At 38.9% G+C, this 15,981-nt stretch overlaps 1 protein-coding gene across 2 annotated transcripts; it reads right to left on the bottom strand.

Annotated features, from left to right (window-relative positions):
• Positions 1 to 814: 814 nt before the first annotated feature.
• Positions 815 to 14,447, bottom strand: cremb (cAMP responsive element modulator b). Of its 2 annotated transcripts, XM_079805744.1 has the most exons (5): positions 13,937 to 14,447; positions 10,037 to 10,193; positions 9,499 to 9,645; positions 4,367 to 4,517; positions 1,363 to 2,408 (listed from the first exon to the last, which is right to left on the bottom strand). In XM_079805744.1, exons 1-5 carry the CDS (start codon positions 13,979 to 13,981, stop codon positions 2,264 to 2,266), a joined length of 645 nt encoding a protein of 214 aa, XP_079661870.1. In that variant the 5' UTR covers positions 13,982 to 14,447; the 3' UTR covers positions 1,363 to 2,263. The 2 variants fall into 2 exon arrangements, with proteins under 2 accessions (XP_079661871.1, XP_079661870.1); XM_079805745.1 differs by lacking the exons at positions 9,499 to 9,645; positions 10,037 to 10,193; positions 13,937 to 14,447 and adding an exon at positions 6,592 to 6,838 and having other exon boundaries at positions 815 to 2,408.
• Between the last annotated feature and the right edge of the window lie 1,534 nt (positions 14,448 to 15,981).

The raw sequence follows: 15,981 nt of genomic DNA, 5'->3' as shown, positions 1-15,981 counted from the left end.
AAAAAAGTAAGAACTAGAAATAAAATTATTTAAATTAGAATTGATTACCAGGAGATTAAAAAGTTAAATACATGTGATTGGGGTGTTGTCATTTATTCTGGATGGCAAGGGAAGTGATTGCGTGTATTTTGCAGTATTAAACACGTATTTATATCGATTTCATCAGGCTCCGAAAATTCCTCAAAAAGAACACAAAGAATGGCCTTCTCGGCTGCCATAGTTACAACTCTTGCGTCAACAGAACAGGGTGTTCAACGCAGCACCGTTTCCGTTTAAAAAACGTTTTGCAACGTTTTGTCGGGGCTGAACGCAGCCCTGGGGCACTTTCAAAGCTCAAACCGGTGCGCAACGTTTTGCTACGGTTTCCGGTTGAACGTCATGTTTCCTGGAAAGTGTGCAACGGTGTGCAACGGATTTGAGATGCGTTTGATCTCGTTTGGTGGGTGTGTCAAAAATGTCAGCCCAATCAGCAGCAACATGTATATAAACCACGCGGTATTAAAGAGACAGCTCGCACAATGGGTCCAAGTAAAGATGTTTACAAATGGATAAAGATGTTTACAACAGCTCAGTATACGCAACAATTGAAGATATTAGAAGACATGATTGTCGTAAAAAAAATACAGCATATATATCAACATGATGATGTATTTATTTATATTTTTAGCTTCATTGCAAGGCAAATTTCATATATGGTAATTAAGTGCTTTACATAAAAATGAGAAAGAAAATACAAGCTATTAAAAAAGTAAGAACTAGAAATAAAATAAAATTACCAGGAGATAAAAAAAAAAAAGGTTCATTAAATGGGATTGGGATGTTGTCTTTTATTCTGGACGGTAAGGGCAGTGCCTGCATGTATTTTGCAGTATTAAACACGTATTTATATCGATTTCATCAGGCTCCGAAAATTCCTCGAGAAGAACACAAAGAATGGCCTTCTCGGCTGCCATAGTTACAACTCTTGCGTCATCAGAACAGGGTGTTCAACGCAGCACCGTTTCCGTTTAAAAAACGTTTTGCAACGTTTTGTAGGGGCTGAACGCAGCCCTGGTGCTCTCCTGTGGTTTGAGGTATAGTGATCGTAGCTTCTTAACGGGAAGCGCCACCATACTTTGGGAAGGGAATTACCTTGAGATACTGTATACTATTTTATTATATTATATTGACAACTGTTTGAATTTTCTGTGGTGAAGAAGTCAGATTAGTACTAGGTTGCATTCGTATTAAGAATTTCACAACAGTGACTCCAGGCAGTATCAACCAATTGACATTATTCCAGTTGAAATAAAGCAATTCAGTATAAATCATGGTACTGTAAAACATTTCCAGACATAAAAAAGCAACAACAGTGAAATCAATCAAATTGAGAACTCAATATATTTATTTAAACAAAAGCTATGCAAATATTTCAGACAGAAAAACAGATAAAACTGTGCTGATAGTCTCTGTGGAAACTCTGAAGGACTGTGCCACCACGTGAAAAATGTAAGAATATATTTGTTACAAATCTTTCATCGTTTTAAGTATTTGGTTTATTTAGTTAAATGTTTTTAAGAGTGACTGAACTTTATCAATATGCCATAAACACAAAAGTTCATCTGTTCAGCCTGTATTTATTACATTAAGTATATACACTAGCTATATTCATTTTGGAGCTGGTGTATTTGTGAATGTATTTTAAAGTAGATCGTTTTGTCAACTTTGAAATATATAATCCAATTGTTAATATAAAATGTTTTTAAAAGTCTAATGAGCATAGGCAGTGCTGGTCTACAGTTCATTTTTCACAAAAGATAGAAAAGACACATGACAACAATACTATACAGTAAAACAGGAACAGAATCAAACAGATAGCAGCAGTCTAGAGTGCCACTAAACTGAGTGGGACTTTCGAGTGCACAATTCCTTTAGACTTTCCAGCTCTTTTGTCAATTTCTGCTTCTGGTTCTCCATCATGGCAATGCGCGTCTCTAAGCTCTGCACGTACTCCTTCTGCCTGCGTCTGTACTCTTTAGCCGCCGTCCTGCAAAAAGCACAAGCAACACGGGCAACACACCACATTGACTGGCTCTGGAGCATGTGGGCCCTCCAGTGAACACACATGCACACATCTTTCGCACGCGGGACAACACAACCTTGCAGCTGTCATCTTATCGAATATTACGAGCGGTGGCATGACATTGCGTGAAAAGCACGTTTGCCAATTTGTGGCAGCTCTGTAAACGATAGTCTTTAGTGTTTGGTTTGCAATGGACTGTTGTTATTCCGTTTTGTGACAGTATAGGTCTTTAAGAGCCTTGAGTTCTTCAATGAGCATCTTGTTTTGTTTTTCAAGCACGGCGACTCGGTTTTCGAGACATTTGACATATTCTTTCTTCTTCCGGCGGCATTCCCGGGCAGCTTCCCTGGAAGCAACAACAGAGAGGCTCTGTGAGCATGAATACTGCACATCTTATATTGTGTTTACAGGTCCCACTTCATGCGAGTCAGAACTGCAGGACATCATCGTGGCAAGCATGAAAAGGTAAAAATCGAGTCTGAACGTTTGAGTTGAGAGTTTCAAACCCAAGATGAAACAAGTATGAAAGCTGAAAGCAGGCCAATGGATGCAACAGAAGAAAGTGTGAGGCCTCGGATGCAGAAAGAGCTGCAAACCAACACACCAAGACAGACAAGCTGCTTAGAATATCATGCAAAAAGAATGGGCTGCTATCAGGGCTTGACATTAACTTTTTTGCTGACCAGCCACTGTGGCTAGTGCTTTTCCAAAGTTACTAGCCACACGCCATTTTCACAGGCCACAATTTTGACATCGATACCATGGGGAAAAACTGCCATATAGATGTTATCTCGTAATTTGGCAGCAGGTTTATGAGGCAGCTGTCACTTTAAGACCTGACACATGTATCCATTATACTGTTACACATACGTTTACATTCACTTTAAACAGAACTGACTGTGTTTACGAGAATCGTTGCCATCCTGTCATTATTTTGGTGTATTTCACTGTTTAACCCAGTGGTCGCCAACCCGTCGATCGCGATCCCGGTAGCTCCCGATAAATAACCGAAAAATAAGTAACAACATGTAACAAGTAGAAATAGGTACTGCTCCTTTCAGGCAGAACGCACGCCCTCGCAATCAAACCATCTCCATTGACTTTGTATTGTGTGAATATGAAAGCTGATCTGTGACAAGGCGTACAGCAAACAAGCTAAAAAACCCAGAAGTTTTTATAAGCTGTTGACCCAAAAAACGACCGTTTAAGGACAAAAAAGTGGATACAGGCAATTGAGGCAGAGTGCAACGTGTTATATTACACTGAGAACTACACACACTGGTGGGGAACGTAATCAGCGACAGGAAACTGAAACACTGCACAGCTGCCATCGTATATTCTGCGGACAATGAGCATTGGAAGCATTTCAGATATTTCAGTATGGGATATGTATCGAAAAATCGTTTTTTTTTTTACAACACTACATTGCACTTAGTTTAATATTTCAGAGACCTTCTTTAAAGACTACGGGCTGACGCAAAAACGATGCAGTTATCATTTTCATGTCCAGCGCCACGTTGTTTAAATAGCAAATGCACTCGCGCCCATCTGTTCACCCATGGGCGTGCTGGTCTGAAAACGAGGTGTGTTCAGGCGCATTGTTGGCGCGTTGCAAATTTGAGGCAACTGAAAACGACTGCTCCATTGACCAACAAAAACCTGGTCTAAAGTCAATATCGCAGTATTTTTTTTTATTTAAAAGGTGCGTTAGTAATATGTGCCTATAGGCGAGTGCACAACGTGCGTACACTCTGCTTGTTACACACACAGCACACAAACATTTTGAAATATTAAAAATAAAAGGATTCCTCTCTGGAGAAGCGTTCAGTCTTTCCACTTGCAAATTCCGCCATGTAAATAGCGAATCCGCCATGATGCGAGCACAATTGGCTTTTAAAGGGAATGGGAGATGAGACTCTGATTGGTTTATTGCACGGAAAGCCCAAAACACACCCATGACTCATTAAGAGACTAGCTACAACCCTTTTGGACCATGCGCCTGGTGCGGCGTCTGCTTTTTCCGTCATTAAATTAGCAAAAGTGGATTCAGACATGCCCTAAGTGCATCTGCGCTATGCTTTGATCGTTAAAATAGGGCCCTACACCTGAAAAATGTATTATAAAATTCAACCCGGCAAAGTGGCTAGTAGGAGTAACTGCGTTACATGACACTGCTGGAATTCACCCGCATTTGGTGGGTTGGCAGGTGTTAATGTCAAGCCCTGACTGTTTTAATGATTTCATGCTCTTAGGCTACAGAATACAGTGGTGATTCTGGAATGGGTAAGGATGGCTGGACATTACCTGTTTTTCATCAGTCGGTGTTCCCTTTTGCGTGATGTCTCCTCAGCCAGCAGCTGAGGGCTGGGCAGAGAGCTGGGTGAGCTGTCCATCACCTGGGAAAGGCTAGATGCAGGAGAGGAAATCTGATATGCAGACATACCTCCAGCGGTGGCTGTAAAGACACACAAACGCATCCGTTTACAGAGGAATAGTTCTTTTCAAAGACATTTATTAGAGAACATTTACGGGTTTTTTTTTTTTTTTTGTAGTTGCTGGCAGGTAGATGAGTTTTTGGCCCTGATAATTTTAATAAACTGTATGTTTTCTTTACAAATTAATACAATTATTACAACAAATGACCCAAATATCTCTCAAACTGGTCCTAGGTCAACTTTCTTGTTAAACCCTGCAACAACAATATTTAAGCAATAACAGTACTTTGTTGAGGTTATTGTTATGGCTGTGCTGGGCATTACTGATATGCTGGTTATATACAGAGGTCTCAGAGAGTATTTGGACACTAATAGCACACTATGACTTATGCATATAAGCCAAAATATTAAACCAAGTGTTAAGTATTTTAATGCAAGATTTCAAACAAAACATTTCCCAAAAAGACGTGTTCAAAAGTTTGTTGAGCCCATTTCATAACCGAGATAATTTACTGTAAGTAACCTCCCTATTTCCTCTTACATGCGTTACAAAAAGCTGGGTTTTCCAGAATGAGTGGGAATCTGGACTGTTTGTCAATAAGGTCGGGCAGAGATGAATGACTTTATGCCTTTGACAGCTAGAAGGTGGTTATTATTGAGATTATTTTTATTGTATAGTGAATGACAAGCCTTGTAAATTTAGAGATCAGCATCCTAACCACAGATAACCGATTTTTGTGAGAAATATATAATAAATTCTCAGACTGAAATTAGTTGGCCTGTTTGTTATAATCATCTCAACTTTATAAGCATACCAGTGGTGACATTTAGACGCCATTGTGGTTGAGAGTTGCAATCGCTAATCTCTGTCAGCAAACAAACAGTGGTTAATCTGAAAAAACATATTTGTCATTGTACGTCTCATATTTAAAATAGAAAGAATGTATGCAAATACATCTCCAAATTCTTATATGCATAACTTTATGTATGAATAGATATTTTTAATCATACATATTTACAGATTATACAAGATTATACTGACATTGAGATCATTCTGAGGTCTGATGTCATGAGTCCGTGAATAAGTCCACAAGCGTTGAATTAATAGCCACTGCAGATCAGCAAACACGTTGTGTTTCCGCTGAGTATGTCACAGTGGTAGATTGTACACATATCTACTCGTGGTATGGTTATAAACTGGATTACACACCAATAAAGGCTCCAAGTTATTTGTGCAACGTGCAACATGCAACCATCCTGCCCTGTTGAAAGCAGAGTGATTCAATTTCCCCCAGTGACCACAACAGCAGGTCACATGGGAGACTTGCATGGTTGAAAGTTCTTACTTTTTGAGCTCTCTTCACTGAAAGTAATGCAATCGTTTTAGTTTATGAACAATGAAAAAATGCACAGCAAAATAAGCAACACATCGTTACTTCTCTGATTCTCTTTGTCTCCGTGGAGACTGTGGCACAGTCTAACAGATGATTAATTTAGAAGTCTTGCTCGCGCAAAAGGAGCTGCTTGTAATCACAGCATGACTCTGAACTGACGTCAATGTACATCTTATTTGCTGTCCAGCATTTACGTTTCCCTGCTGGTGTTCAATTCCAGGAAACAAGATGACGTCAGCTGCACTGTGAGTGGGCAGAGCATTCATGCGTTTCAGAGAGAGAGAGAGAGAGAGAGAGAGAGCGACAGAGGTGCTGAAAGAAACGAGTGAGGGTAACAGAGGGACTCAACAGGAAGCAAAAAATTGACTTGCGTGAAAAATTCATTTAGCCTGTTGCATGCTGTAGAAATGACTCATGGCAAGAATATATAACGAGAGAACAGATTGGAAACCCAGGAAAATCATACATCATTTTCGCCGTCTCTGTGTGTCTTTCCCACAACTTCAAAGTTTTGTTTGGAAATTTGAAATATTGATCGTCTGTTCCTGTTCTCTGAACATTGTCAAATGAAAATTACCCAAACAAAAACAAAAAAACAACCGAAATAAACCAAGGTGTTTTAGATGCAATCTCTCAATGTATTTAAAGCAAGTTCCCAATGTGAAAAGCACATAATAAGCACAGAAACCAGCAGACGTACCTGATTCTGTCTCATCTCCAGTCACAGCCATATATAGTGAGCTGAAAGCTAGTCTGTCTCTCTCTGCTGTCAGCATGCAATGATGCCCAAACCACAAGCTGAGTGTGCAGTCACTGCCAGGGCCATTGACATCACTATGACATCATTAGCCTCCTGATGTCAGTAACGCAGTGGCTAGCGGAGCCAGCCCGTCCTTCCCCCACCCCCCTCTCTGCCGTCATTCACACATCAGACAGTGAACCGGACCAAAGCCGAGTAAAGAAGCAAAGGCGTTTTTATGTATAACACTGCCTCTAGATTTTGTTTTCTATTATGGTTTCCGCAATTATGGACAATGTCATGTGATATTGTTTTGGAATGCCTGCTATTCATTTCAAGCAAGCAGTGCTGACATGAATTTATGCACAAATGTTCTCTGGAAGGCTGTGAATGGCTTGAAACCTGTTAGGAACATATACAGATCACATGTCACCCAAAAATAAAAAAAGAATTACAGTACCATTCAAAATGTTGGGGCATTGAGATGTTTTAAAAGAAATTAAAGGCATAGTTCACCCAAAAATGAAAATGATGATATACTCACTCTCAAGTCATCCTAGGTGTATATGACAATCCGAGTTAAATTAAAAAATGTCCTGGCTCTTCCAAGCTTTAAGATGGCAGTGAAAGGCTGTTTCTGTTTTAAAGTGCATCCATCCATCATACAACTGCTCCACACGGCTTCGGGGGGTTAATAAAGGCCTTCTGAAGCGAAGCAATGCGTTTGTGTAAGAAAAATATAAATTTTTAAAACTTTACAAACTGTAATATGCTAGTTCTCGCGAGAACCAAGTTCTGTTTTGCTCTATCCTCTATGCTTCCGCGTTCGTCACTGGAACTTACGCTACGCCTGCGTCCTACGTCATGCGCTGGAATGCCAGTCTCGAGTGAACGCACGTACAACAGCTAGCGGAAGTTAGAGATTACAGTTTATAAAGTTTTAAATATGGATATTTTTCTTACACAAACGCATTGCTTCACTTCAGAAGGCCTTTATTAACCCACTGGAGCCATGTGGATATCTTTTATCAGGGCTCGACATAAAGCCTGTTCATGTGCTTGTCCGAGTAAAACATTTACTTGTCTGGAAATTTGTCTTTTATTACTTATTACTTACTGTGTGTGTGTGTGTGTGTGTGTGTGTGTGTGTGTGTGTGTGTGTGTGTGTGTGTGTGTGTGTGTGTGTGTGTGTGTGTGTGTGTGTGTGTGTGTGTGTGTGTGTGTGTGTGTGTGTGTAATTTGTTCTAAAGCAATATTCTCACCAGTGTTCAATCAGCTTTGACATATTTAAATCAGCGTATTTGTGATATTTTTTTACCTTTTATAAAGGGCATTTTTTCCGTAATCTTATTTGATATAGGCTATGCTTCAGCTTTAAATTTATATTCTTACATTTGATCAATAAATTAAACTAGATTAAGAGACTATAGGGCTGTTACCAATCAAATTAAATAATTTACACAGAAAAATTACAACTGTATTAAATAATGTTATGAGATTGTTGTAAGTATTTTTTAAATATACAAATAAGTTGGAAAGAATGTTTAAACATGAAACTAATCTGCCAGTAGGTGGCAGCAGGTGACCGTCTTAATGAGTGAGTCATTGAGTCGATTCGTTCAAATGGCTGATTCATTCAAGAAATAGGCGGTCGTTTATGAATAGGTCAGTGAATCTTTGATTCAACAGATTCGTTCAAAACACTGAATCATTCAGTAACACGCTGTTGCTGTGAGACGCGTTATGGTTCTGCTGTGATCTTTGTTTGGAACTATTTTCACAGCTATTTTGAACATAAAGCAGTCAATATTGCATCTAAAATGTAAGTGACTTGATGTTAATTAATTGTTTATGGACCTGTCATATGAAATCAGTGTAATTTTCAGTCGTGATGGTATTCAGGAAAACAGCAACGTGTGGTGTTGCGTAACTGTATCATATGTTCAAAATATAAAAATTCCTTTTTAAACAAATTTTTACTGCAGTGTATTAACTGAGTTTCTCTGTTTGAGCGGCGCTGATTTGTTGTGATTTCCCCTCGACAGTTGTCAGTCGGGAGAGTAAAATTCTCTTTCACTTGCCCCTTCAAAAAATCCACTTGTCCCGGACAAGCGGAAAAGCGTTAATGTCGAGCCCTGCTTTTATGATGGAAGGATGCACTTTTAAGGACTTCAAAACAGAAACAGCTTGAATTAGCCAGGACATTTTTTTATATAACTCCAATTGTATTCGTCTGAAAGAAGAATGTCATACACCTAGGATGGCTTGAGGGTGAGTAAATCATGGGATAATTTTCATTTTTAGGTGAACTATCCCTTTAAGACTTTTATTCAGCCAGGGTGAATTAAATTGATCAAAAGTGACTTTTACATTGCTAAAACATCATTTTATTCCAAGAACATCTTTCTTGAGAAGCAAGAGGCTTCTTTCTGTAAAAAAAAAAATATTATGACCTCCAAACTTTTTAACTTTTGTAGTGTAAATGAAAAATTATGAAAAGTAAGATTTTTCTCACCAATTTACATTACTATAATAAACAAAAAACATTCTCGTTACTTAAATTGTCATGTAAATAATGTCAAAGGCAAACAAAAATAATCCTAATGGTCCTTAAAAAAGGGTATCACTGTCATTAAGCAAAATATAATTTCTCATTTTGGTGCCAAAAGTGACCAAAGCATGTTCTCATAAGAATCACCCATGTGTTTATTCAACATATTTGTGTTTGTTTGATCTTTATTTTAAGCTTGGAGTCTGGAATAAATAATACTTTAGCAAACTTAACCATCAAAGAATGTTTTGTCTATATGGTATTATAACAAATGCGAGTATAATCCAAATGAATTAATTAAGTGACAACATCATTACCTTGGCCCTTATTGTCAGACACAAAGTAAGTGCCATTCCTGGAGTGGACAGCATACTGCATTACGGGAGACTGAGGCCAGGAAGTGAAGGTTTCATATCTCTGCTGGCAGGGGATAAATTGGACACTGCCGCTCTGGTTGACAGACACTTAATAAAACAAAAGTCACATGATGAGGGCAAGCCTGTGCATACAGTATACATACTTTTGATTTGACAATAACATTTCAGAAATGACCTACAGTGGCCTCAAAGGGTATTTTTTCAGCACAAGCACATTTTTAAAACATTTTACAAAAAAGGTTTGCTAAGTTTTAAATAATACAATAGATTCCAAATTACACAAAAAGTGTTTGAATACTTTCTGGATGTCAAACGTTACTGGAAAACGGCTCAGAAAAGTCAAGTTAGTTGTTTGACGATGATATGGTTTGATATTGTATTTTATAACGCATTCATACACTTAACAGTGTGACTTAAGAGTGTCTAAATAGATTTTGGGGCCACTGTACATGGGAAATGTGTCTTTGAAACGCCTCACTGAAAGGGCCTGCATTGGTGTTGTTGAAAAGAGTTCTTGAGGATGCCTCAGCGTCAATGTTCTTGTCTGCATCTCCATCTTTTAGACAGTCACCCAGATGTGTACTGGTAGAAGAGTCTGGCAGAGCGTTTTCCACTTTAATAATTACTGATGATGCCTGAGTAGAAATAGGTTTCGATTATTACGATAAAAAAAAAAAAACTTGAAAAAATGAGTTCAAACTTTACTTTTGGATAAACTATTCCTTAAAAAACTCTTTTCGTAGGGTTTATACAAGGAAGATTTTATGGTGATCTTATGATGAATTCCTACAGTAATCACACACATGAAAATGTCATTCCTACGCTTTTTTTCCACCTACATGCGCAACCAGATCACAGTCACACACGTCTGAACCCACACGGTCTTACTCAGTCACTCAGAGGCACCACATAATTGTTGGAGTCAATGAAGCTGTTCAGAGGAGACTGTGCACTATTCAAAATAATCAATTAAGTTTTAATGGGACCAGAGGTAGTATATAGGTGCGTCCCGATTTGCGTACTTATGCACTATTCTGTGCCGTTTTGTAGTATAAATAGTGCGAGTAGTGTTCACATCGAAAATTCCACAAAGAAAAAGTGCACTTTAAATACCAGAAAATGCACTTAACTAACTAACAACAAAAAAAAAACTAAGGCTGCATTTAAGTCCTTCCTTCGCTAACTTCCCTGCAAGTCGGCTGTACTGTACATCATTGTTTACGTTGCATGAGTGCCCTCTACTGGCAGAACCCTTGCAATGTGTTTAAATTGAATGCCCTAAACCATACAATAAACTAAAACTGTGTAAAAAAAACAATCAGCTTAAGGTAGCTACATGGTTAAATGTCAAAAAAACTCAAATTTCAAACATTAGATTTGTGAGGGGTGGGGTTAAATAAAGCACAATCTGCTGTGACTTCACAATCGTGTTGCATTGTGGTTTATGGATCTGCCTTAAGTGTATAAACTGGGTGCTTCTCATTTCTTATTTGTGTATCATCGTTTCCTTCTCTCGCTTCCTTTCCTCACGTCTTAGCTCCATCCCCTTACGATGCGAGGAAAGGATACACCTATGTATCCTTGCTCATGACCCCTCAGAAGGCTTCCTTGCTCATTTGTCGCCTCCTCACGGTGCAATTAGAGAAATGAGATGTCTTCAACATGGCTAAGTTCGATCGGTTTCCAGGTCTCAGGCTGGAGGACGGAGAAGCGAGGAAACGAAGAAGCACCCATTGAGTAGATTTTCTCCCTTGATCAAATTCGAGGGGTCGAGGGTCTGTCCAAATAAACTTCCCTCTCTCACTAAAGTTAAGCGCAATGGCGGGGATGTGTATGCTTGGGGGAATGTATAAAAGTGTATAAAAGTGAACTTAAACGCAGCCTAGTGTGGAATACACTCAAACTGTCGCAGCTTTAATAGTGTGCAACAGTCGGGTTCCGGAATTAATACCTCCACTCATTTTCACAGGGAAATTGATTTTGAAAGACAACTTTTAGACCTTTAAAGACAGGCCTGCTGTGAGCTACGAGGTTGGTAATCCATAGCAAATCAGCCCGCGTTATTTCATATTGTATTTAACAGCGTAGTTCTTAGTGACAAACTACATTACCCATGATGCTGTACAGAAAATTACACCAAACAGCGAGTTGAAAAAAGCAACATGCCAAAATAGCTCTTTAGCTCGGCCCACTCCCATGAAGCACTGCGAATAATACTAATGTAATCGAGTTGATCACTCTAAGCTCTCAAAATACTTAAATATATATTTTGAAATATACTTAAAGGTCCCGTTCTTCGTGTTTTTTTGAAGCTTTGATTGTGTTTACAGTGTGCAATATAACATGTGTTCATGTTTCGCGTGTAAAAAAACACAGTATTTTTCACACAATGTACTTATCTGTGTACCGCTGTTTCCACTGTCCTAAAAACGGCTGGTGATTTCCTCTTTCTATGAAGTCCCTCCTTCAGAAATACGTAACGAGTTCTGATTGTGCCAGCGGTTACCGTGTTGTAATTCGACCGCAGCTTAGCGCACGTGCCAGCAGTTCCTGTGTTGTGATTCGACAGCAGCTTAGCGCATGTTGGAAAGGTCACGCCTCTTAACGGAGAGATGTATGCGTTCAATAATCTCTACAGCGTCCCTGGGAAAGCCAAACAAAGGTGATTTGACTCCTGGATGAAAATAACAGCGTCTCGACGACATGGCGATAAACACACTCAACACAACAGTTCCTTTTCTCCACGCGACACGTCCGCTTCTCCACGTGGGACAGCAACAAGACCGCGCCCCCTTTTTCGCGTTTCTTTGTGGGCGGAGGTTAGTCTGTTCTACTGCTCTACTGACGTAATTAAAGAAGGAAGTACCAGGATGTAGTCCAAGCCAGCCGTTCGCTGTAGGCTTTGAAAGGGAACTTCTGTTAAATAAAATATCTCGCTTGGCATTGAACTTTGAGCTTTATAATTTTACAGGTATTATTTATGCTCTAACAGCAACATTACACACTAACTAAAGTTTGAACAATGGGATCATGCGGAATGGGACCTTTAAAATATATTGTTTTTATATATGGATCATTGACAAATAAAATAAAAGTTTAAAAATTATATATTTTCAAAACGGAAGTAATGCATATTGCCTTAACAAAGTGTTTACAAGTGTCAAGTGTTAAATAACATTTCAAAGTGTTTAAATTTTGACTGTTTTTATGTTAGGCGGTACAGCCAAATAGTTGTGTGTGTATATTAGGGGTGGATCTAGCCTGACAAGCCAGACCCACATCAAGATGTTGGGTCTGGGAACTCACCATTAGCAGGGCTCAATCCGAGGGGCGGGATAAACGCTTGTCTTTCAAATTCCCTCTGCACGCAATAGGATAGCGCTACAACCAACCAGAACAACGAAGAAGGTGAAGCGGAGCTAGTTGATAGATTAAACTTTCGCCGTATCCGGTCGGTAAAACTCCGAACACATCCTCCTTTCTTAAGAATGACTTCAGTGCCGTCCTTTGTTCTTTTCTCAAAGAAAAGCTTAACTCCAAGTCTTCCAGAGTCGCGGCTAAAGCCGATTAGAAAGACCGCTGTTCGCTAGCTTCTTTATTTACAAGTAGCACGCGGAACCACCGCAACTCTGCCGTCATTATGTTAAGCCCGCCCACCGACTCTATACACGATGTGATTGGCCTGACCAGAGTTTGGTTTTTCCAGCTCGCAAGCCAACGGAGAGTTGCTAGACGACCCTGGCTGCAAATTAGATTTGCTGCCGCTAGAGTGCGTCTATATTCCAAGGCTAGGGTGGAACGGTTCTCTGTAAAACTTTGAACCGTCCGGTTCTCCAACCACGGTTCGGCATTCATCTCACATCTGATGACGCATCTATAATATGATTTCTTGAAAATAACAACATGTAAAACAGACAGAGTTAGGTTAATGTATGTTTCTGTCGATGGATACAGGCTTCCCAATAAAAGATACTGAACCTAAATACATTTTTTATGCTTTAAAGTTTGTAATGTTATGATTCACCTCGTAACTGACTGGCTACTAACTACCATAGTGGGGGGAAATACTATGGTAGTCAATGGCTTTCTCTTTAACGAAGACTTTTAAAAAATCCCTATGGGAAAAAAATGTATGGGAAAATATATACTTTCGGAACCAGCGCTGCTGAAAAAGGGGGTGAGAACTATTGAACTCTATTACATAGTAATACTCCGATATTGAATGATAAAACCTTATAATATTCATAAACTACACGGTTGAGTAGTGTACAAGTGCTATGGGTTTGACGCAGAATTACCCATTTATTTCAACTGAAATCTCATAAATTGTAGCAGCAAAGACAGTGACTTTTAATCTGTAGCAGTCAGTAAACTTTACCTGTGCATCTTCTGCAGACCGAGTGATTGCATCACATTCATCCATACTGCTTTACACTAAAGAGATAAAAAAAGAACATTTCCAACTCTCAGATCAAATAAAAATTTTAATAAGAATGGAAATAGAGTAATAATAAAACACACTCAAATGGTTTGAAAGGAGATTTAGCCTAAGTTAAGTGTGGTGCAGGTATGACATCACTTTGTAGGCCAAAATGCGGAAGCAAGTTAGCATTTTAGCACTTACAGTTCCCTCGTCCCGAAGTCAATGGGTTTTTTGAATGGGATTTTGATTAAATGGCTGAAATAAGGTCTGTGATGAACACAAGCTCAAGACATTGTTCACGTTTTATTCTACGACATAAAATACATCTGTATTATCTGTATTTTTTTAAAGGGATAGTTCACCCAAAAATTTAATTTCTGTCATCATTTACTCACCCTCAAGTTGTTGCAAACCTGTACGAGTTTCTTTGTTCTGCTGAACACAAAATAAGATATTTGGAAGAATGTTTGTAACCAAGCAGAGAGAGCAACCATTGACTATCACAGTAGAGAAAAAAATACTATGGTAGTCAATGGTTGCTCTGTCTGCTTTGCTACAAACATTGTTCAAAATATCTTCTTTTCTGTTCAGCAGAACAAAGAAACTCATACAGGTTTGGAACAACTCGAGGGTGAGTAAATGATGACAGAAGTTTAATTTTTGGGTGAACTATCCCTTTAAGCTGTTACGTGGCTTGCTAACAAGAGGCTAAATGGGACTACAGAGGCTGTCTGGGACATTAAACGTCACCACGGCAAAAAGGTAAGCTCATGCTGCGTTCCAGACGAGGTTGGGCGTGGGAATATCCCACATTAAATGTCCCACTTCAGACCTCAGTGAGTTTCAGGCAATCAGAGGTCATGTTGACCACATGATGTCACCACCACCACACAACAAGAGCATATTGTGTGTCAACTATGGCAAAAACTGAATAAAAAAACAACATAAAATCGTTTTGAAAACAGCAGATGAAAAACAAAAAAGAAGGCATAATACAAAACAATTATGTCTAATGTTAAAGTTTGTTTTTACATTTATGCTCAATGGAAGAAGGACTTGCAGACATCTTGGAAGTGACGTCAAATGAGGTCGGGGTTGATCGATGTACCCCGAGTTCAGGAAGTCGAAAGTCCCACTTTGAGACGTTATTTCCTAGAAGGAGGAGGGGGGAATCCAAATTCCGATCTGTCTGGAAAGCAGCATAAGTCCACTTTTACAGCCTCATTATCCTTATAATTGTGCTCTTATAAACTATTCTAACTCAAACGTTCTGGGAAAATGTTTTGAGATAAACACTGAAAGAGCTGTTGGACGCTTAGTGATGGTGACGTTGAAGTCGAGCGACCGTGGTGTAGTTCGTTTATAGCTTACCTTTAACGTAGCTTCTTACTTCTGGCGACTGCATTTAGGCTTCAAAATTAATAAAAGTTGTGTTCATCTGTGATAATTATCTTAATGGACAAAACGTGTAAGTATCATAAACTTTTGGTTTCACGGAGCCTATAGGAAAATCCGTTTTTCTCGAGGGAACCAGTGCGATGCTAAACTGCCAGTTGGCCTACAAAGTGACATCATACCAGGATGTCAAGCAGTAATGTATAAATATTAATAAATAATTGTATTTTAAGGTGTGAGGAGTAACGTTATCGATATTTCATGTTTAAACTGGCTAGGTTTCGCAGTCAATTCTGTGTTAGAAGATATTTTAAAATATATATATATTTTTTTACAACAAATGTGAGATGTCCTCTAAATGCTACTAAAAAAGTGTCAAGGGACAGCAGAGTTCACGTATTCGTCGAATGTCATCTAATATTGTCGTTTAAAATGTTTCTTACCTTCTTTTTTGAGGAAAAAGTCGTTTAAATGGTAAAGCGATCGTGTACAGTCGTCAGGTAACGTTAAGTGAGGCAAGCGTTTGGGTTTGTAACGGTCGATTTACTAGCGCGAGCTCTTCGATGTTTTTAAGTAAATTGACTCGCGCGCAGTAAAACTATATT

This window comes from Gobio gobio (genome assembly GCF_949357685.1).
Source record: "Gobio gobio genome assembly, chromosome: 23".
NCBI classification, from domain to species: Eukaryota; Metazoa; Chordata; class Actinopteri; order Cypriniformes; family Gobionidae; genus Gobio; species Gobio gobio.
This window is presented reverse-complemented; position numbering and strand designations above follow the sequence as displayed.